Source organism: Heliconius melpomene, chromosome 14 (assembly GCF_056956725.1).
Source record: "Heliconius melpomene rosina isolate 202511_hmr_F chromosome 14, ASM5695672v1, whole genome shotgun sequence".
Classification (NCBI taxonomy): Eukaryota; Metazoa; Arthropoda; class Insecta; order Lepidoptera; family Nymphalidae; genus Heliconius; species Heliconius melpomene.
The window spans coordinates 4,409,338-4,430,979 of NC_140402.1; the positions used below are offsets into that span (position 1 = coordinate 4,409,338).

General features: G+C 34.3%; 4 protein-coding genes across 4 annotated transcripts; all 4 read left to right on the forward strand.

Moving 5' to 3' along the window:
- Positions 1 to 12,269: 12,269 nt before the first annotated feature.
- Positions 12,270 to 12,992, forward strand: LOC146532046 (ejaculatory bulb-specific protein 3-like). The gene is made up of 2 exons (XM_085197012.1): positions 12,270 to 12,451; positions 12,722 to 12,992. The coding sequence occupies exons 1-2, from the start codon at positions 12,289 to 12,291 to the stop codon at positions 12,925 to 12,927; spliced, it is 369 nt and encodes a 122-aa protein (XP_085053138.1). The 5' UTR covers positions 12,270 to 12,288; the 3' UTR covers positions 12,928 to 12,992.
- Positions 12,993 to 15,280: 2,288 nt separating this feature from the next.
- On the forward strand, positions 15,281 to 15,955 carry LOC146532047 (ejaculatory bulb-specific protein 3-like). Its single transcript, XM_085197003.1, has 2 exons — positions 15,281 to 15,467; positions 15,738 to 15,955. The coding sequence occupies exons 1-2, from the start codon at positions 15,281 to 15,283 to the stop codon at positions 15,941 to 15,943; spliced, it is 393 nt and encodes a 130-aa protein (XP_085053129.1). The 3' UTR covers positions 15,944 to 15,955.
- Positions 15,956 to 18,392: 2,437 nt separating this feature from the next.
- On the forward strand, positions 18,393 to 19,215 carry LOC146532048 (ejaculatory bulb-specific protein 3-like). The gene is made up of 3 exons (XM_085197004.1): positions 18,393 to 18,434; positions 18,509 to 18,695; positions 18,999 to 19,215. Exons 2-3 carry the CDS (start codon positions 18,509 to 18,511, stop codon positions 19,202 to 19,204), a joined length of 393 nt encoding a protein of 130 aa, XP_085053130.1. The 5' UTR covers positions 18,393 to 18,434; the 3' UTR covers positions 19,205 to 19,215.
- A 452-nt stretch (positions 19,216 to 19,667) lies between these two features.
- LOC146532049 (allergen Tha p 1-like) lies at positions 19,668 to 21,265 on the forward strand. The gene is made up of 3 exons (XM_085196999.1): positions 19,668 to 19,778; positions 20,078 to 20,264; positions 20,758 to 21,265. The coding sequence occupies exons 1-3, from the start codon at positions 19,716 to 19,718 to the stop codon at positions 20,961 to 20,963; spliced, it is 456 nt and encodes a 151-aa protein (XP_085053125.1). The 5' UTR covers positions 19,668 to 19,715; the 3' UTR covers positions 20,964 to 21,265.
- The last annotated feature ends 377 nt before the right edge of the window (positions 21,266 to 21,642 follow it).

The window sequence follows — 21,642 nt, forward strand, 5'->3', positions numbered from 1 at the left end:
TTATTGTAATTAATAGAAATAAAGTACTGTTTCTTTTTAAATTGTGTTTTATAAATGATAAATCTCATTTGAAATCATTGTGACAAGCGGACACTCATTTTAAGAATACAAATTCATATTTTTTAGCTTAACTCGCCTAATAAGACAATAAAACAGTTATAAATGGGTTATAAATATATATGAAATAACGTGAAATAACGCTTTTTTAAATGTCGTTTTGTTATTTAAAATAAAATTATCACAAAAAGTAATAGGTAATAGAAAATATGGTAGTGTCAGCGGATCCAGAATTATTTGATCTTCTTTTGATATCATTAAGGATATAAATATTAAAAGTAAATCAGATAAGAAGAAGGTCCAAAAGGCGTTAATTGAAGGATAAGTGCTGGTGAAGCTAATACAAGCTGATGTTTTGATATCACGATGTATCTGTCCTGTATATACGGAAACTTAGAGTTATGACACTTGATGCCCCGCTACACTATAAGCATGATAAAAAATGTAAAATTATAAAAAATATATAGATAGCTTTTCTAGCCACCCTCTTCCTGTATCCCGCAAATAGGCAAGTGTTGAAATGTTCATAATAAAAGACAAAAAAGATATAATATTGGAAAAAATAAATTATCTTGAATGAATTTAATGGAAGAATTTTTATGTTGACATAAAGCTGTGAATCTGATATATATTAGGTTATAATATATGATATCTATCGAGGATCAACTCGGGGGATCCACAATGTTAAGTAATATTTTCATTTGTCTTGTTAAAAACAAACTTTAGTATTAAATATTACCTGGTCTCTTTAAAAATAAAAGGTTTCAATATCTAAAATGAGTGAAAATGGGATAAAGGAAGTCCTTTCAGCCAAGTATTTACACGTAGAGAAAGCAAAATGCCGAAATGAAAAATTTGAAGATATTTATTTATTTTTTTTTTTTTTTTTTTTTTATATTTTAAAAAACTACATCCACGGGCTCATAGTTGCCCGTGCCTTTTTTTATTTTAAGAAAGTTTTTTTTTTTAATATGGCGTACTTAATTTTGGGACAATTTAAACTGTACTTATATCTAGAGCTTATACTAGAGGGGTTGGATGAGACCCCTACCGACAATTTTTTTTTTTTTTTTTTTTAAATATATATTATAATTATTAGAGAAATTATTAGAATAAAAATTATAATTATTAGAGTCTTTTGTATAATTATTATAGTCTTTTGTATAATTATTATGTATAGGTGTGGAATTTTAGATTTGGCCTGGCTTATGCAGAACGCCTTCCTTAAGTTTTTGGATCAGTGCCTCTATCACCCTATCGTCTCTTTGTGACATTGCCCCTTTTAGGTTCGCCTCCACCACCTCCGTAAATGAAGCGCCCACCGCTCGGCTGATAAAGTTGCCTATTGCGTCACCGCCATCGTCAGAGTAATAGACACAGGTGTTGGTGTGTCTCGTCACTGCGACGACTGCGTGAGAGACGCTCTTATGTACTCGGATCCGTGCGCGTCCGGTTCGGACGATGACGACGTCTGCGAAGGTCTGCCCCTGAGCCTCATGGATAGTCATGACTCGCGAACCTGCTCCAGCTCCATATCCCTGGTCTTTCAGCTGCCTCTTCTCCTCCTGCGTGTGGACCAGATATAGGGTGCCGTCGTTACAGTGTGGTATTCGCGCGTCGGTATATCCGAGAACCTTTAGGGAGTGGACAATGGGGCTTGCGGAGTAAATGCTGTTATATACTCCGGCGAGGGCATAGGCGACGTCCATTGGGCTCCGATGTGTGCAAGGCAACTCGCATGTGATGTTGGTTGTCAAGCTAGGCCTACAGTACCTTAATTCGAATAGATTTTGTCTGTCGATGTAAGGCAGCTGATTGATATCTCCGATGAGTGTGACCTCGTTCGCTCCTGACAGTCTGGCCGCCATAACAATGGCCCCGAAGTGGTTCATGAGGGCTTCGTCCACCGTTAGCCGGTTTATAGCTATTCCCTCATGAAAACCATTGACTAAGATCGAGGCCTCACTCTCACTCTCGAGAGACCGCACTCTCTTTGTCGCTTTCGTGCCAAGGCGGTGCGCCAGCTTCTCTCTTAGATCTTTCGCGGCCTCTACTGTGGTTGTCGCTACTACTTCCGTGTCCTCATCGAAGTGCTTGATAATGTGAGTTGTCTTACCACACCCCGGAACCCCATTTACCCAGGAAAGTTTTGGTAGCTCCCAATTCACGAAGGCTGCGCCCGGCTCAGGATCGCTTGAAATGGCGTTTGCCATTCCGAGTATCCTATCGTCCAGCATCACCCTCGTGCATTCGGCCACTACTACCACTTGGTCGCTCTCTGATGTAAGGAATTTGGGGGGATCGTCTACTCTTTCACTTTCGACCAGGCCTATAAAGCCCTTGGTGCTGCTATAGGCCGCCATGTACTGTCCCGTCATGCTTCCGTGAATGACACGGGAGCTGACGTTGTCATAGATGGCGGCTTTGGCTTCATCGAGTTCTACTTCCAGGAGTTTGAAGTTCCCTCTCTGGAAAGTCTGAAGGATCTTTTTACAGATATTGGTGTTTACCTCGCGGGTTGCCTTTAATGTGGCTAAGAACTCGATGAACGCATTTATAGCATGTTCCTTTGGGCTTCTGGCTATTTTTAGGTCAGGTAGTGTTATGTTGCCTCTGCTGTGCTCTAGTACGCCTTCGCGGTGTCCTTTTTGTTCCCGTTGATTTCGGGTGTCGAAAAAGGCTTTGACCTCTCTCTCTTGCGTGCTAGTTTGGCGCGCAGCCTTAGAGGCAGAACATTTTGGAGTTTCTTCGACTCCCGGAATGTCCTCTCTTTCTTCGGTGCTGGTTTGGCGCGCAGCATTAGAGGCAGAGCATTTTGGGGTTTCTTTTTCCCTTGGAGCGACGACTCCCAGAATGGCCCTCGCCAAAGTCCTCGAGATGTTATGTTTGGGGGTGGGTGTGTTGGTCTTGCTTGTGGATGGCTCGGGGTACAGCTTCTCTTGCAGCCTCTCGGATCCGCTCTGCTTCGGCGTTTCGGTTGGAGCCTCTGTTGAGGGGGAAGGTAGATGTTTCTTTGCCTTTAGGAAGTCAAGGCATTCCCCCCTGTCTTCGTAGACGACTAGCTGGTGTTTGTGGGCGACCTTGAGGCATTCGTAGTAGTTTGCTATGCTGCCTCTATAAGGTTCTACCCTCATTGCGTCTACGCTTATGGTCTTAGGGGCTCCTTGCGGCGTGCATTCCCGAACTCTTCGGAGGATCGAGCCAAGTTGGGCAAAGGGAGATTTCTCCCCACATTCGAGCAATGCGATCACTTTGTTCTGTGACCGCAGTATTCGGCAGGGGGGTTCAGCCAGCCTTTGCCATGTCAGTGAGTCTATTTTTGCTGACCTCACCGATGTTTTACTCGTGCTTCCTTTGAGTAGGGCTGCTAGTCCTGGTGAAATTTGGACTCTATCCTGCGGTTCCGAGCGACTGAAAGCTATTCCCACCCTTTCTGATCCCTCGGCCATGAACAAGGCTACGCTCCTGACCCTTATTCCTGGTTGTCCTTCCGCTGCCTTCTCATTTAGCATTGCCATCACGTTGGTTGTGGCCAGTGTTGGTGGATTGTGCTGTGGCGGGTTTACTTTTGTGGTTAGTTTTTTCCACTTCTTTGGCAGGCCTCCTGTGGTCTTTTTGAGGGAGGCCAGTAGTTTATTTATTGTTGATTTTGTTGGTATTGTTGGTGTGGGAGAAGCAGGTGTCGAGTGTGTTTGTTGGATTAGTACGGGGATTGGAAGTGGTGCGGAAGTTGGTATCTGGGGAGCTTGTGGAAGCGGTGCAGGTGTTGTTGGTGGTGTGGGTACTGGTGTTTGGGAATTTTGTGTGAGTGGTGCAGGGGTTTGTGATGGTGCAGGTGCTGGTGTTTGGGATGTTTGTGAGGGTGGCGCGGGTATTGGCGCGGAGGGGAGAGCCACTAGCGAGCTGTTGCGTTTCGCGGCTGTTAAGATGGCTTTACGTGCGAAGGTGAGGAAAGATGTCCTGGTGGCTTCTGATTCTAAGATGGTGTGGAGTGATTGCTGGTCTAGGTTTATGTTGATGGTGACCTCCAGCATCGCTCGATCTGAGCCGTATCTTGGGCAGTCCAGGATTACGTGCGTGACCGTTTCCTCACATTGCGGATCGCAGAGACACACAACACAACAGATATGTTGAAGATATTTATTACCATCGAGCTAAATGCCACTTAGACCATTTAAATATTGTTATACTAGCGGACGCGCGCAGCTTCGCTTACGTATTTAGGGGTGAATTCTAATAAACCATGAAACATATGTTCAATGAAATATTTTTAAGAGTCTGAATTTCAAATTTTATAAGAATCGGTGCTGATTTAATTTTTTTTCCATACAAACTTTCAACCCCTATTTCGCCCCTTTAGGGTTAAAATTTTCCGAAATCCCTTCTTAGTGGATGTCCAGATTACGAAAGTAAATATCTGTCCAAATTTCATCTTTCTACGCACAGCGGTTACGGCTGTGCGTGCGTCTTACCTCAGTCAGTGAGGACAAGTCCTTTTATATATATAGATTATAGTCCACTCACTCAACTCAGTAGTTGTTGCGTGAAAGTGAAGCAAACATCCATCTTCACGAATGAAAATGATGTTATATAAAATAAAATTTAAATAAGCATAAAATTTTGTTATTTATTTATATCCTTCACATCACACACTTCACATTCGAGGGTAGGTGTGAATAAGTCAACATCAGATTTTCGAGCTCTTCATTCATTATTGTTTTTTATTATATTTACGAATATTTTAATGTGACTTATGTGCTTGTGAAGTAAATAAACCTACCGCTAGTGTTATCCTACTATAAATTCCCTGTGAATTATTGTGTTTCCTTTTAACAAAGTCACGTCATACAATGGACGCACTCAAGGAGTCTATAACTGCTATGACTGAGATGTTTGATGCTAGAATGCAGGAGTTCCAACAAGATTTGAACAAATCTGCTTCTCCAACCACAATTACATCGTTGGCAACTGATTTTAATTCCTTCAAAAAATTTATCCACACTGCACTGACTACGTTGCAAAAACAGGTGGAAGTCTTGGCGCGGAATGTTGACCGTATCGAGATGTCTAGAAGAAGCAAAATGCTCCTCTTCCATGGAGTCGAAGAAAAAAAAACTGAAATGATTGACAGCCTCGTTACTAATTTAGTAGTGAAAAATCTGGACGTGGCCGATTTTGCCCCTTCAAACATTAAAACCGCGTATCGGTTGGGTCGTGCGCTTGGAAATAAACCCAGACCAATAGTAGTTAAATTCTCTAATGCGCATGTGCGCCATAGTGTCTGGCTTTCGAAAACTAAACTGAAAGGTTCAGGTATCACTGTTTCTGAATTCCTGACAAAAAACCGTCACGACGTATTCATGCTAGCAAGACAACGTTTTGGTGTAGGGAAGTGCTGGACGCGGGATGGTTCCATCAACGTAATTGCCCCCAATGGATTGCGTTATCGAGTTGAGTGCATCTCTGAACTTCAAAGCATACCCGTCGCTCCGTCAAGGTCACCTCCACCACCTCCACCAGTAGTGCCGGACACTGTTGCTGCTCCAATGTGCCCCAATAATAAAATAGCAGTCCAAAGATGTAAGCGAGTGGTGAAGAAGTAACTGTGTACTCATTATAACTGTTATATTATTTTATTTATTTATTTTTTGTTGTATTTTCACTGTTCTTTTTTTTTATATTTTAAGTTACATGTGCCTAGTTATAAAAGATTATCTAAGTTTATTATGATTTGAGTCTCTGTTTTTCTATTTTTTTCTTTTTTTCTTTTTTCTCTTTCTGTTACTTAATTTTTGTACTTTATACTTATTTCTTATATTTCTTATATCAAATGTTTTGTTACACTGCATTAAGATCTGTCATTGTTTAAAGTAACATGTAACGCTTAAGAAAGTATTAATAATGTATGACAGAATATAATAGGCTACCATAGCATTATACTGCTGGCTGTTGTCTCATATTTTATTTATTGGTTAAAGAATTTTCTCATTAGTGTTTATTTTTTTATTATATTTCTTCTTTTGTAATTGTCATTAATTTATAATTGTGCTTGTTTTTTTTTTCTGTCATACATTATTTTTATTTATTTATTTTTTAAATTATTTATTAAGTATTTTTTTTATATATAAGTTTTGTTCTTACTAATCATATTTCTTTGTGTTCATGGTACACATGGAAATGTTTATATTGTTTTTATTTAATTTTTACTTTTTTTATTTGTTTTGTTTTTATTTTTCTTTCTTGGTTTCTCTTTCCAACTAGCGGGTGGTTTAGCAAATTTAGAAGCTAAAACGGGTTATCGTTATACTTTTTACATTTGTATTTTTTTTTTTAATTATTATTATTTTTATCTTATTTTATTTTTATTCATATTTTGTTATTTATTATTTATTTATATTTATTTATTTATTTTATATAACTTATTTATTATTTATATATTTCCCTCATACTTATAATGGCAATCAACATTAATACTTCCAACGATTCTTTCCTTTCCTTTTCGGCTATTTCTGATGGATTAAGCAGTAATGACAGCTTTCTAAGTATCCCCACGCTAAGTGAAACATTAGATTCAAATTTCTCAGACGTACTGAAAAATTTTAACATTATTCATTTGAACTCGCAAAGTATTCCTGCACACTTCCCAGATTTCTTATCTTCTTTCAACAATAATAATGTACATGCTATTCTAGTATCAGAGACATGGTTAAAACCATGCCTCCCTTCGGCTTCTTATTTACTACCCGGGTTTCATTTGATCCGTAACGATCGTATAGGTCGAGTAGGAGGTGGCGTTGCCATTTATCTACGCACACACATTCCTTATAGCTTAGTAGACTTTTCCAAAAGTGACCCAAGCTCTGGTCCAGAACATCTCCTTATTGAAGTCTGCTTTACTCATACTAAGATTCTTCTTGGTGTTTACTATAACCCTAACCTTGCGGTCGATTACTTTTTATCATTTGAAACCCTGCTAGAAAACTATAAACCTTCCTACGATCACACTATTATAATGGGCGACTTTAATACTTGTATGTTGAAGAAAAATCATCGTTCGTCCCGCTTAAAATCTATAGTCGATGGTGCTAACTTACATCTACTCCCCCTATCCGCTACTCATAACTTCCCTAACTGCGTTCCCTCATTACTTGATCTTATGATTGTTTCTTCTATTGACCATGTTGAAAAACATGGCCAATATCCTGCCTTAGCATTCTCTTACCATGATCTCATATATTTATCTTATAAAATTAGGCCCCCTAAAGCTAAATCAAGAATCCTTCTGCAACGTAATTTTGGTGGTATAGATTTAAATTGCTTGCGTGAGGACGCGGCTGCAATCGATTGGTCGAGTGTACTAATCTGTACTGAAGCTGATGATCAGCTGGCTCTTTTCAATTCGCACATATTAAAATTATATGATCATCATGCTCCATTGCGTCCCGTACGAATAAAACATTATCCTGCTCCTTGGCTAACAGACAAAATTAAAAAGCTGCAACATAAAAAGAATACTGCTAAAATGAAATTCAAAGAAAATCCTAATGATACCAATCGGCAAAATTACAATAAAGCTCGCAATCGCTGTAATATGATGTGTAGAGATAACCAACGACGCCATATACACAAATCTGTAATAGAGGAAAAAGACTCATATAAAGTTTGGAATTTTTTAAAATCTATCGGAGTTGGAAAAGCGAAACAATTTATAAATCCCAAGAATATCAATTTAAATGAACTTAATAGACATTTCTCTTCTTCCTGTGTTATTAATAACGCAACAAAATTATCTACTATTAACCATCTTAATGCTTTATCCACTCCAGGTGTTCCTAGTTTTTTCTTTAGTTTATTTGCAGAAAGTGATGTTAAGAAGACAATTTTAGCCACTAAATCTGATGCTGTCGGTGCTGACGGCATTAGTCGCAAAATGATCAGTCTCATCCTCGATATCTTATTACCTGTAATTACATGTATATTTAATCACTCTATATGCTCAAAGCAATTTCCTTCAATATGGAAAGATGCACAAATAATTCCTTTACCCAAAAAACCTAATCCTGTTGATTTCTCTGATTACCGTCCTATTTCTATTCTTCCTTTCCTATCCAAAGTCCTTGAGCGCTTAATTCAGACCCAACTCACTCAGTTCCTTTACCAACGTAACCTTATGAACCCTTTGCAATCCGGTTTCCGTCCTGGTCATAGTACGACAACGGCATTAGTAAAAATTACTGATGACATTCGTTCTGGCATGGATAGGCAACAAGTCACAGTCTTGGCGTTGCTGGACTTCAGCAATGCCTTTGGCTCCGTTGACTTTGATATCATGCTGGCTACTTTAAAGTCACTTAACATATCTCCTGATGCAATTAACTGGCTTCGTGAATACCTGTACGGACGTCGGCAACGTTTGCGAATACAAGATTCGTACTCTGATTGGACTCCTGTCGTTGCTGGTGTTCCGCAGGGTGGCGTGTTGTCTCCTTTGCTATTTTCTATGTTTATTAATACTATTTCTGATACTATTTCTTCTCTCTACCATTTATATGCAGACGATTTGCAGATATACAATCAAGCTAATATATCGGACTTACCCACCGCAATCAAGGACATTAACAATAGCTTGGAGAGTATATCTTCTTGGAGTAAGTCATTTGGTCTACATCTTAACTCAAAAAAAACTCAACTGATTTTAATTGGTAGTTCAAAACTTATTTCAAAAATAGATGTATCGACTTTACCACCCGTACTTATTAATAGTGACATTATACCATTCAGCAAAACTGTAAAAGATCTTGGTATCACTCTGGATAATAATATGTCTTGGGATTCACAGGTAAGTGAGGTTAGCAGAAAGATATTTGCATCCTTAGGTTCTCTTAGACGTTTGCGTAATTTTCTTCCTATACTTACTAAGATTTCGTTAGCAAATACTCTCCTTCTACCGATTCTTGATTATGCTGACACTTGCTATCTTGACTTAAGAGAGGAGCAATTAAATAAACTTGAGCGTATTCAAAATTTATGTATTCGGTTCATATTTGGCCTACGCAAATTTGATCACATCTCTGATTTCCGTAAAAAACTCAAGTGGCTCCCTATCCGCCTTCGCAGGAATACTCACATCCTTCATCTTCTTTACTGTATTCTGTTCAATCCAATTTCGCCTCCTTACCTTAAAGAACGTTTTGAGTTTTTGGGCGAGACACATTCTCGCTCTCTTCGCTCTGAACGTAATCTTATCCTCAAAATACCTTCTCACACTTCTTCCTTCTACAGCAGTTCATTTACTGTAACAGCGTGTAGGTTGTGGAACGCCCTTCCTTTAGTGGTCAGAAATGCCAAAACATTTCTAACCTTCAAGCGTCGTTTAAAGTTACACTTTATGTCACTTTAAGACTTAGGTTCTTTTTCTTTTTTTTTTCTCTCTGCCATTACACATTTTATTCTTACCATTTAGTTCTTATCTTTATCTATGTATGTATGTAGTTTATATGTATATGTGTATGTATTTGTATGTATATATATTGATACGGCTATATTTATTTACGTATGCTTTGTATGTGTTATTTATGGTAAATATATTCTTATTTATTTTATACCCTTAATTATATTTTTTTTTGCACCCTACCCCTATCTTAATTTGCTATGTCCTCTGCCTTAAGGTTGCCTGGCAGAAATTGCTATTAAGCAATAAGGCCGCCTTTTGTACATTTATATAATGTTATTGTATTTTTTGTGTCTTTTCTTGGGTGTACAATAAAGAGTTATTATTATTATTATTATTATCCTTTCAGTTGTAGCGTTGATATGTGTAACATAAAATAAGGAGATGTTACAGTTTACATTAAACGTTATACGAAATGAAATCAAAATTAAATTAAATCAGCTTCACGATGTAGGGTAGGCAGAGGGAACCTAATGTTTTAAAGACACTCCGTTCCCCACTTTCAGCTGAATTCTGGAGGCATTACGTCTTGAGTGGTAGAAGTCAACGCCGCGCTTTGCCTCGACACCAGAGCGAGGAAATGGAAATATAAACGTAAATAAATATTTCACTTCCTCGAGTGGGGATCGAACCCACAACCAGTCAGTTTTACAGTCACACTTTGTGCCCCTGCGCCACAAGTGGCCACCATATACGGAATGAACCAATCATTTTTAACTAGTTTCTCTCCATAAAACATGTTCGATTTTTTGCCATTTTTAAAACATTTGCACTCACACTTCACTTAATCGTGCATAGCATGAACATAGCATGAACTTGACCCTCCACATCGAGGGTTCTGTACCAGTTTCAGGATTGTAGGTTAACGATAAGTACAACGTATAAAAGTTGGCAAACTTAAATTTGCTAGTACATATATGCATTGATTTTGTATGAAATGAACTACAATTACATATTTGTACAATTATTATTAATATTCTTTTTCTGTAAAATAAATACATATTTGTTTTTTTTGGATATTTTCGTTTATTTGCACTGTGAGTTCTAACACTTTGTAAATTTTTATCTATACTAATATAATAAAGCGGAAGAGTTTGTTTGTTTGTTTGTTTGAACGCTAAGATCTCTGGATCTACTGGATCGATTTACTTTGTTTTTGTTTTGTATGAAAGCTGCATTCTTCAGAAGTGCTATAGGCTATATAACATTACATTACACGTATAAACTAATAAATTAAAATACTTTCTAATTTGACATGCAATTTATTCTGCCATGTTAATAACAACCATCGTCGCAACGCGACCGCGTTCGTTACCGCGTCATTTTGATATTCATCCTTATGAAAATAAATATAATAGTCACTTTTAGCATTTCATCTAGATTGAAATTATATTTCTAAAGAAATTATATTCTTATATTTCAAGCAGGCGTAGCCGCGTCCGGGTCCGCTAGTAATTGTATATGTACGGGAAATACTCTATAGGTAATACAATTACGAAGCGAATAAAGACAATTTTGCCTACGCCCGAATTTTGTATTCATTATGGTTCTAGCCAAAAACTGCATTATCTGATGCAATATAGGGCTTTCAAACTATAAAATATTACAATTACTAAGGAAATGAAGTTAACAATGAAAAGTGAAATCTCTGGCGAAGAATTATTTAAATTAGTACCTAAGTAATTATAAGAACTTCAAGTACATTCTATTTAAGATATATTTAAAAGGTTTATTGTCCTTCCAGATCCAAAAAAAAGCGTTACAAATGAAATCGAAAACACTATAATTATTTTTTAAAATCATCAACGAATTGGTATGTAATAATAAAATAAATCATATAGATAAAAAGTAAATGCGCTGCTCTACTGTTTACTTTTTGTCTGTCATAGATTTAAATGTAAATTGATGTATATAACGATAATGATATAAATATTTTAATTAATAAGATTCTACCGCGTTCCTTTTTACTGCCTAAACAAAAAAAATCTCAGGGGCAATTTAATTGTTTTAAGATATGACTACTATAAATATGTGCATGAAACTATACGCACTATCAATACTCGCTGCGTGTGAAACTGAGAAGGTGAGTTTTACTAGACGCTAATCTATATATATAAAAAAAAGGACTTGTCCTCACTGACTGAGGTAAGACGCACGCACAGCCGTAACCGCTGATGGTAGAAACATGAAATTTGGACAGATGTTTACTTTCGTAATCTGGACATCCACTAAGAAGGGATTTTGAAAAATTTTAACCCTAAAGGGGTGAAATAGAGGTTCAAAGTTTGTATGGAAAAAAATTAAAATCGGAACCGATTTTTATAAATTTTTAAATTTAGATTTTTAAAAGTATTTAATTGAATACGTGTTTCATCGTTTTCTAGAATTCTCCCCCTAAGGGTGCAAATAGGGGGATGAAAGTTGGTATAGGTTTTTTTTAAATCGTCACCAATTTTTATAAAATTTGAAATTCAGACTCTTAAACGTATATAATTAAACACATGTTTCATGGTTTTCTAGAATTCACCCCCTAAGGGTGCAAATAAGGGGTTGAAAGTTTGTAAGGAAAAACTTTAAATCGCCACCGATTTTTATAAAATTTGAAATTTAGACTCTTAAAAATATTTCATTGAACACATGTTTCATGGGTTATTAGAATTCACCCTTAAATACGCAAGCGAAGCTGCGCGCGTCCGCTAGTATAATAATAATCTTTTAATTAATCGAATATAAATTAATTTTATATTCTGTATTAGATGGGTTCTAAACTGATTGTGCTTATGTGCTGCTTCGTGGCGACGGTACTCGCCGTAGACAAATATACAGATGAGTTCGATAATATTGACATTCAAGAAATTCTGGACAACAAGAGGTTACTGATATCATACGCTAACTGCATCCTCGATAAGGGCAAGTGTACTCCCGAGGGCAAGGAACTAAAAGGTACTAGTATACATGAGTGATTTTAATATTAGGTTTTATAAACAGAAGAGATAACATAATGTTTTTAATTTTTCCTTTTACTAATTCGACTTAATACAACCATCGTAAGTAAAAAAACACTTTAGAGAATGAAATTGGTCCAGATAGACATGTAAGGGATACAACATACATAAATATATTTGATATAATAACATTGTAAAAAAATTATTATTGCTCAATTTTTATTTCATTACTTCATGTCCAATGAAAGTTTATTTTCTGTGTTTTCAGAGCACTTACAAGATGCTCTCGAAACTGGATGTGAAAAATGCACTGACTTTCAAGAGAAGGAAACAAAAAGGGTAATCAAACATTTGATTAAGCAGGAACTTGAAATTTGGAAGGAATTGACTGACAAGTTTGATCCTAAAGGTATCTGGAGGAAGAAATATGAAGAGCAAGCGAAAGCGGAGGGCATCATTGTTCCTCAAGATTAAAATGTTTTAAAATTCTCCTTATTATTGAGCTTTTATTGTAATTAATAGAAATAAAGTACTGTTTCTTTTTAAATTGTGTTTTATAAATGATAAATCTCATTTGAAATCATTGTGATAAGCGGACACTCATTTTAAGAATACAAATTCATATTTTTAGCTTAACTTCCCTAATAGAAAGACAGCAAGATAGATATAAATGGGTATTAAAAATATATGAAATAGCTTGAAATAGTGCTTTTTTAAAAGATTTATTTAACTTGCAATGTATGTATGTGGGTTCGGGTGAAATCTTTGAGCTCAATTTTGAAGTAATCTTCAACCGATTGAGCTGAAATTTTGTATACACGTTTAGTTTGGATGACAATGCACGATAAAATATGTGACGTCATTCTAAATCTAATATGGCGGACCATGCAAGATGGCGGATTTGTTATTTACTTAGTTAGTTTTTTAATATACTTCTATAATATGGGTATCAAATGAAAGGGCTCGTTGAGAGCAACTCAAAAAATAATGTGATGTCATTCTAAATCCAACATGGAGGATATCGAAGATAGCCGAGTATCTATTTAGTCTACTTCTACAATATAGATATTAAATGAAATGGGTCGTTGACCGTAACTCGAAAAATAATGTGACCTTTTTCTAAATCCAATATGGCGGAACATCTAAAATGGCGGAATATTTATTATTTATGTACATCTCCAATACGGGTATCAAATGAAAGGGCTTGCCGAGAATAATTAGAAAAATAATGTGACATCTAGTGTGAGAACCTAGCCAGTGGTAACTAAAGAGTAAAAAATAAATTAAAAGCAAAAAATCATTTTTAGACAAAGCTTTTATTTAAACGCTCTAAAAAGGAGAAAATAAAATTTGTCTTTTAAATTTTGACTATCAACTGATAACCTCATTGTACACAATTTATATGATCATAAAAGCTTGTCGCGCGATTTACTTGTGTAACTAAACTAGTACTAATTTAATTATGTAAAATCTGCTAAGTTAAAATTTTTAAAGTTTTAATTTAATTAAATATTTATTAACGCGACAAGCTTTTATGATCAAATAAATTGTGTACAATGAGGTTATGAGTTAATTTATTATATGTCGTTTTGTTATTTAAAATAAAATTATCACAAAAAGTAATAATAGAAAATATGTTTTAATATCACGATGTATCCGTCCATTCTGTATATACAGAAACTTAGTGTTATGACACTTGATTCCCCGCTACACTATAAGCATGATAAAAAATGTAAAATTATAAAATTTATATAGATAGCTTTTCTAGCCACCCTCTTCCTGTATCCCGCAAATAGGCAAGTATTGAGATTGAATTAAATCAGCTTCACGATGTAGGGTAGACAGAGGGAACCTAATGTTTTTAAGACACTCCGTTCCCCACTTTCTGCTGAATTCGTCGAGCTTTGCCTCAACACCAGAGCGAAGAAATGAAAATATAGTTTTAAATAAATACTTCATCTCCTCGAGTAGGGATGGAACCCACCACCAGTCGGTTTTACAGTCACACTTAGTGCCCCTGCGCCACGACTGGTCACCATATATAAACGGATATACAGAATGAACCAATCATTTTTAACTAGGTAGTTTCGCTCCATAAAACATGGTCCGATGTTCGAAGTTCCGATGTCCAATTTCAGGATTGTATGTTATCGATAAATACAACGTATAAAAGTTGGCAAACTTAAATTTGCATATGCTAATATGCACACATTTTGTATGAAATGAACTACAATTACATATTTGTACAATTATTATTAATATTCTTTTTCTGTAAAATAAATAGAAATTTCTATTTGTTGGATCTTTTCGTTTATTTGCACTGCAAGTACTAACATTTCACAACAAGAACTTCGAGTAAGTTCTATTTATGATATATTTAGAAGGTTTGTTGTTCTTCCAGGCCCGAAAAAAGCGTTACAAATGAAATCGAAAACACTAGAATTATGTTTTAAAATCATCAACGAATAGGTGTGTAATAATAAAATAAATCATATAGATAAAAAGTAAATACAGTAGGTGCTCTACTGTTTACTTTTTGTCTGTCATAGATTTAAATGTAAATTCATGTATATAACAATAATGATATAAATATTTTAATTAATAAGAATCTACCGCGTTCCTTTTTTACTGCCTAAATGAAAAAAATCTCAGGGGCAATTTAATTGTTTTAAGATATGACTACTATAAATATGTGCATGAAACTATACGCACTATCAATACTCACTGCGTGTGAAACTGGGAAAGTGAGTCTTACTAGACGCTAATATTATAATAATAATAATCTTTTAATTAATTAGATATTATTACATTTTATATTCTATATTAGATGGCTTCTAAACTGATTGTGCTTATGTGCTGCTTCGTGGCGACCGTACTCGCCGTAGACAAATATACAGATGAGTTCGATAATATTGACATTAAAGAAATTCTGGACAACAAGAGGTTGTTGATATCATACGCTAACTGCATCCTCGATAAGGGCAAGTGTACTCCTGAGGGCAAGGAACTAAAAGGTACTAGTATACATAAGTGATTTTAATATTAGGTTTTATAAACAGAAGAGATAACATAATGTTTTTAATTTTTCCTTTTACTAATTCGACTTAATACAACCATCGCAAGTTAAAAAACACTTTAGAGAATGAAATTGGTCCAGATAGACATGTAAGGGATACAACATACATAAATATATTTGATATATTAACATTGTAAAATAATTCTTATTGCTCAATTTTTATTTCATTACTTGATGTCCAATGAAAGTTTATTTTCTGTGTTTTCAGAGCACTTACAAGATGCTCTCGAAACTGGATGTGAAAAATGCACTGACTTTCAAGAGAAGGAAACAAAAAGGGTAATCAAACATTTGATTAAGCAAGAACTTGAAATTTGGAAGGAATTGACTGACAAGTTTGATCCTAAAGGTATCTGGAGGAAGAAATATGAAGAGCAAGCGAAAGCGGAGGGCATCATTGTTCCTCAAGATTAAAATGTTTTAAAATTCTCCTTATTATTGAGCTTTTATTGTAATTAATAGAAATAAAGTACTGTTTCTTTTTAAATTGTGTTTTATAAATGATAAATCTCATTTGAAATCATTGTGACAAAGCGGACACTCATTTTAAGAATACAAATTCATATTTTTTAGCTTAACTTGCCTAATAAGACAATAAAACAGTTATAAATGGGTTATAAATATATATGAAATAACGTCAAATAACGCTTTTTTAAATGTATTTTTAAATAACAAAACGTGTTATTTATAATAAAATTATCACAAAAAGTAATAATAGAAAATATGGTAGTGTTAGCGGATCCAGAATTATTTGATCTTCTTTTGATATCATTCAGGATATAAAAAATTATAAGTAAATCAGATAAGAAGAAGGTCCAAAAGGCGTTAATTGAAGGATAAGTGCTGGTGAAGCTAATACAAGCTGATGTTTTGATATCACGATGTATCTGTCCTGTATATACGGAAACTTAGTGTTATGACACTTGATTCCCCGCTAGACTATAAGCATGATATAAAATGTAAAATTATAAAAATGATATAGATAGCTTTTCTAGCCACCCTCTTCCTGTATTCCGCAAATAGGCAAGTGTTGAGATGTTCATAATAAAAGACAAAAAAAGATATAATATTGGAAAAAATAAATTATCTTGAATTAATTTAATGGAAGAATTTTTATGTTGACATAAAGCTGTGAATCTGTCATATATTAGGTTATATTATATGATATCTATCGAGGATCCACTCGGGGGATCCACAATGTTAAATAATATTTACATTTGTCTTGTCAAAAACAAACTTTAGTATTGAATATTACCTGGTCTCTTTAAAAATAAAAAAATAAAAAACAAAATGTTTACATAATTTGTAGCCTGTGTTATTCTGGTGTATAAGGTATATTACTAAAAAAGTTGCATCTATATTCACTCAGTAGTTGTTGCGCGAAAGTGAAACAAACATCCATCCTCACAATCTTTTACATTTTTAATTTTACCTTAAATGAAAATGATGTTATATAAAATAAAATTTAAATAAGCATAAAATTTTGTTATTTATTTATATCCTTTCAGTTGTAGCTTTGATATGTGTAACATAAAATTAGGAGATGTTACAGTTCACATTAATCGTTATACGGAATGAAATCAAAATTGAATTAAATCAGCTTCACGATGTAAGGTAGATAGAGGGAACCTAATGTTTTTAAGACACTCCGTTCCCCACTTTCTGCTGAATTCTGAAGGCATTAAGTGTTGAGTGGCAGAATTCAACGCCGCGTTTTGCCTTGACACCAGAGCGAAGAAATGAAAATATAAATTTAAATAAATACTTCATCTCCTCGAGTGGGGATCGAACCCACCACCAGTCGGTTTTACAGTCACACTTAGTGCCCCTGCGCCACGACTGGTCACCATATATAAACGGATATACGGAATAAATGATATATGGTCTAGTGTTTTGCCGTTTTCGAAATATTTTCACTTACATTTTTCTCAATCATGTAGCATGAACTCGACCCTCGCCATCGAGGGTTCTGTACCAATTTCAGGATTGTAGGTTAACGATAAATACAACGTATTAAAGTTGGCAAACTTAAATTTGCTAGTATATGCTCTGATTTTGTATGAAATGAACTACAATTACATATTTGTACAATTATTATTAATATTCTTTTACTGTAAAATAAATATAAATTTCTATTTTTTGGATCTTTTCGTTTATTTGCACTGTGAGAGACATTGACATTTTGTCAATTTTTATAATTGTAGATCTATGGGAAATACTCAATAGATTTTGATTACAAAATGAAACAAGTAGTTAGGTTCTCTTCTCTTTCTTCATCTTAGGTTTGCATAAGCCCATATGTATTTATTTTAGCAGAAGCGTTTTGTATTTATGGTTCTAGCCAAAAATCTAAGCAATTTAGTTCTTATAATTTAGAAATTATTATATGATGCAATATAGGGCTTTCAAACTATAAAATATAACAATTGCGAAGCAAATAAAATTAACAATGAAAAGCAAAATCTCTAGCGATAAATTAAAATATAAGTTAGTACCTAAGTAATTATAAGAACTTCAAGTAAATTCTGTTTATGATATATTTAGAAGGTTTGTCCTTCCAGACCCGAAGAAAGCATTACAAATGAAATCGGAAACACCAGAGGTAATTAGGTTTAAAAATCATCAACGAGTAGGTTCGTAATAATAAAATAAATAATATAGATAAAAAGTAAAAACTGGTGGTGATCTACTGTTTACTTTTTTCACATAGATTTAAATGTAAATTTATGTTTATAACAATAATGATATAAATATTTTAATTAATAAGTATCTACCGCGTTCCTTTTTTACTGCCTAAACGAAAAAAATCTCAGGGGCAATTTAATTGTTTTAAGATATGACTACTATAAATATGTGCATGAAACTATACGCACTATCAATACTCACTGAGTGTGAAACTGAGAAGGTGAGTTTTACTAGAAGCTAATATAATAATCTTTTAATTAATTAGTTATTAATTAATTTTATTTTCTATGTTAGATGGCTTCTAAACTGATCGTGCTCATGTGCTGCTTCGTGGCGACGGTACTCGCCGTAGACAAATATACAGATGAGTTCGATAATATTGACATTCAAGAAATTCTGGACAACAAGAGATTGTTGAGATCATACGCTAACTGCATCCTCGATAAGGGCAAGTGTACTCCTGAGGGCAAGGAACTAAAAGGTACTAGTTTAAGATTATACAATGTATTTTGACTTATCTACTTCGACCTAATACAACCCTTACAAGCTAAAAAACCTTTACTGGGCTGAAATTGCCAATCCAGATATGTAACTTATATATTTCTGTTTCATCATCTTTGTGTATCTTTAATTTTGAAGTTGAAGCATTGTTGTCTCTTTCTATACGACTATTGAGAGAGTAACAGTTTAATATATCTATTCATAGAATTCAAAAATCTTATTGTTCATTTTTTTTCACAACTGGCCGCCCAAATGAGTTAAATGGAATTTCATATCTTTTCAGACCACTTACAAGATGCTCTCGAAACTGGATGTGAAAAATGCACTGATGTTCAAGGAAAGGAAACTAGAAGGGTAATCAAACATTTGATTAAGCAAGAACTTGAAATTTGGAAGGAATTGACTGACAGGTTTGATCCTAAAGGTATCTGGAGGAAGAAGTATGAAGAGCAAGCGAAAGCGGAGGGCATCATTGTCCCTGAAATGTAAAAAGTTTTAAACTTATCTATAATAAATAAAAAAAATAATTAAATAGTGTTTTTATAAATAACATCATCACATATATCAATTATCATTTGATACACCTGCCATAGGCCTTAAATCTTTGGTGAAATCCTCTACCAGTTGAAAAACTTTAATATAAAATGCAGCAAATTTGATGCATAAATGCTTTATCTTTTAATTACCTTGACTTAGAGGCTTATTTTTTTCTGTATATAGACTTGAACATTTAATATTAATTTTAGCTTCATATCTCTACGTCATCTCGAGATACATGATCTTGACAGATGGACAGACAAACAATAAAGTGACCCTATTCAGTTTTTAGGTACGGAACCCTAAAAAAATTGTTAAATATCAAAATAAATAACACAGTAGATTTGTTTTAGTACAAAATATTTTAAAGTAAACAGAATGAACAGCCTGTGGTCTGCATTTTTATGCATCACGCATAACTGAAACAATGATCTCAGGTGCAAATTAGACATTTAAATCTCTGATGCTACTGCTATATATAGAAGTCATATCCTACATCATCATAGCTTTGTGCGACACCATGACGGTGAGTTTACAATCAACATAACCTTATATTATGAAAACAATAAAAAAATCATGCCCAAAATACTGCCCCAATATTTCTATACTTTTTTGTATATTTTAACATAAATGTTAAAAAATAATTAGTATGGAAAAAAAGCAGATGGGAAATGTGGAAAAAATAATTAATTAGCGTATCCCTCATCTCATACGCCCTATCCCACACATAACTGAGGGAGAACCTAGTGTTAAGTTACTCTGTTCCTCACTTTCCACCGAATTTTCGTATTAATAAATTAATTACTAATATTTTTTTGTCCTTAGGTGGCTAAAAAATCTATTGTAGTAATATGTTGGTTCTTGGCGTCAGTTTTTGCTGTGGAGAAATACACAGACAAGTATGACAACATCAACATGCAAGAGATTTTGGACAACAGAAGATTGTTACTAGCGTACGCCAACTGTATTCTCGATAAAGGAAGATGTAGCCCGGAAGGTAAAGAACTCAAAGGTAAGGAGTTAAATTTGTAAAATATAAAATGTTATAATATTTAAAATATCTAATTAATAAGAGCTAATGTTATGATGTGCTTGCTGTTTAGTAGATATAATTATTTACCTAATAGGCGGCCAGTCGGTGGGTTATGGGATCTATTCCCACTCGAGGAAATTACATGTTTTCATTTCCTAGCTCTGGTAACGAGGCTAAGCGCTTGAGTTCCGCCACTCAACACGCAATGCCTTCGGAATTCGGTGAAAAATGGGGAAAGGAGTGCCTTAACACTATGTTCACTCTGAATATCCTGCTTTGTGCGAGATACAGCGAGAAGCTAAAGAATTTTAAAAAAGCCGCTGAACTCGAAGCGAAGTGAAGAATTTAGTGTCTTGACACTTTGTTTTCTACGCTTACCAAACTACATGCATGATAAAAATTGTATTAGTTGCACAATTTCACAAATCTCTGAATTTTTGAAATTCATATACTTGGAAATTTTTTTTTCTAGAACACATCCAAGATGCATTGGAAACAGGTTGTAAAAAGTGTACTGAAGCTCAAATAAATGGGGCTACCGTTGTGATAGAGCATTTGATCAAGAAAGAAGGAGACATTTGGAAGCAATTGACCGACAAATACGACCCTCAGGGAAGTTGGAGGAAGAAATACGAGGATAGAGCTAGAGAAAAAGGCATTGTAATTCCAAAAGATTAGAACACAGACCAAACAAGGATTAATTTTCTTATTTTTATAATTGTAATTATTTAAATAAATATTTTTTTTATCAGATTATGTTATATACCTAATATTATTTTTATTTAAAAATTAATAGGATTAAACAGTTTTCAAAGCTTCATTTAGGTTTTTGTTAAAAATGTATATTTAATTGTAATTTTTATATGTAAAGGAAGCATATTTTTACCTGTAGTTTGCAATATCGGACGATATACTCGTATGTATTTATACATAGGTAAGATTATTATAAATAAAGCATCTACATACTAAGTTGAATATTCTATATGTTTTTTATATACGTTGCATGTGCCACTCAACACGCAATGCCTCGAGAATTCCGGCGGAAAGTGGGGAACAGAAGTGTCTTAATGGGAACGGAAGGTCGTAATACTAGGTTCCCAGGTTCAATCTGCCTACACTGCTACGTGCTGGCGTGAGGCGTGAAGCTCAGAAGATTAAATATATAAAAAGATATGGTTATTTCCCCTAAAAATAAAATATATGCAAATATAGATAATATATTTATTTGTCAACTTAATTAAATCGCCAAGCCTAATTTTTTAAACGTTTTTTATTTTTTTTTTTTATATTTTTCTTTTTAATATTTTACTCATTAGTGTGTGACTTACATTTTAAAAATGCTGAGAAAATATACTTA

Coding starts and splice junctions, on each gene's coding strand:
- LOC146532046 (XM_085197012.1), top strand. CDS start 12,289: ATGTGCTGCTTCGTGGCGACGGTACTCGCCGTAGACAAATATACAGAT. Junction 12,452..12,721: donor CGAGGGCAAGGAACTAAAAG/GTACTAGTATAC, acceptor CTGTGTTTTCAG/AGCACTTACAAGATGCTCTC.
- LOC146532047 (XM_085197003.1), top strand. CDS start 15,281: ATGGCTTCTAAACTGATTGTGCTTATGTGCTGCTTCGTGGCGACCGTA. Junction 15,468..15,737: donor TGAGGGCAAGGAACTAAAAG/GTACTAGTATAC, acceptor CTGTGTTTTCAG/AGCACTTACAAGATGCTCTC.
- LOC146532048 (XM_085197004.1), top strand. CDS start 18,509: ATGGCTTCTAAACTGATCGTGCTCATGTGCTGCTTCGTGGCGACGGTA. Junction 18,696..18,998: donor TGAGGGCAAGGAACTAAAAG/GTACTAGTTTAA, acceptor ATATCTTTTCAG/ACCACTTACAAGATGCTCTC.
- LOC146532049 (XM_085196999.1), top strand. CDS start 19,716: ATGCTACTGCTATATATAGAAGTCATATCCTACATCATCATAGCTTTG. Junction 19,779..20,077: donor CTTTGTGCGACACCATGACG/GTGAGTTTACAA, acceptor TTTTGTCCTTAG/GTGGCTAAAAAATCTATTGT. Junction 20,265..20,757: donor GGAAGGTAAAGAACTCAAAG/GTAAGGAGTTAA, acceptor TTTTTTTTCTAG/AACACATCCAAGATGCATTG.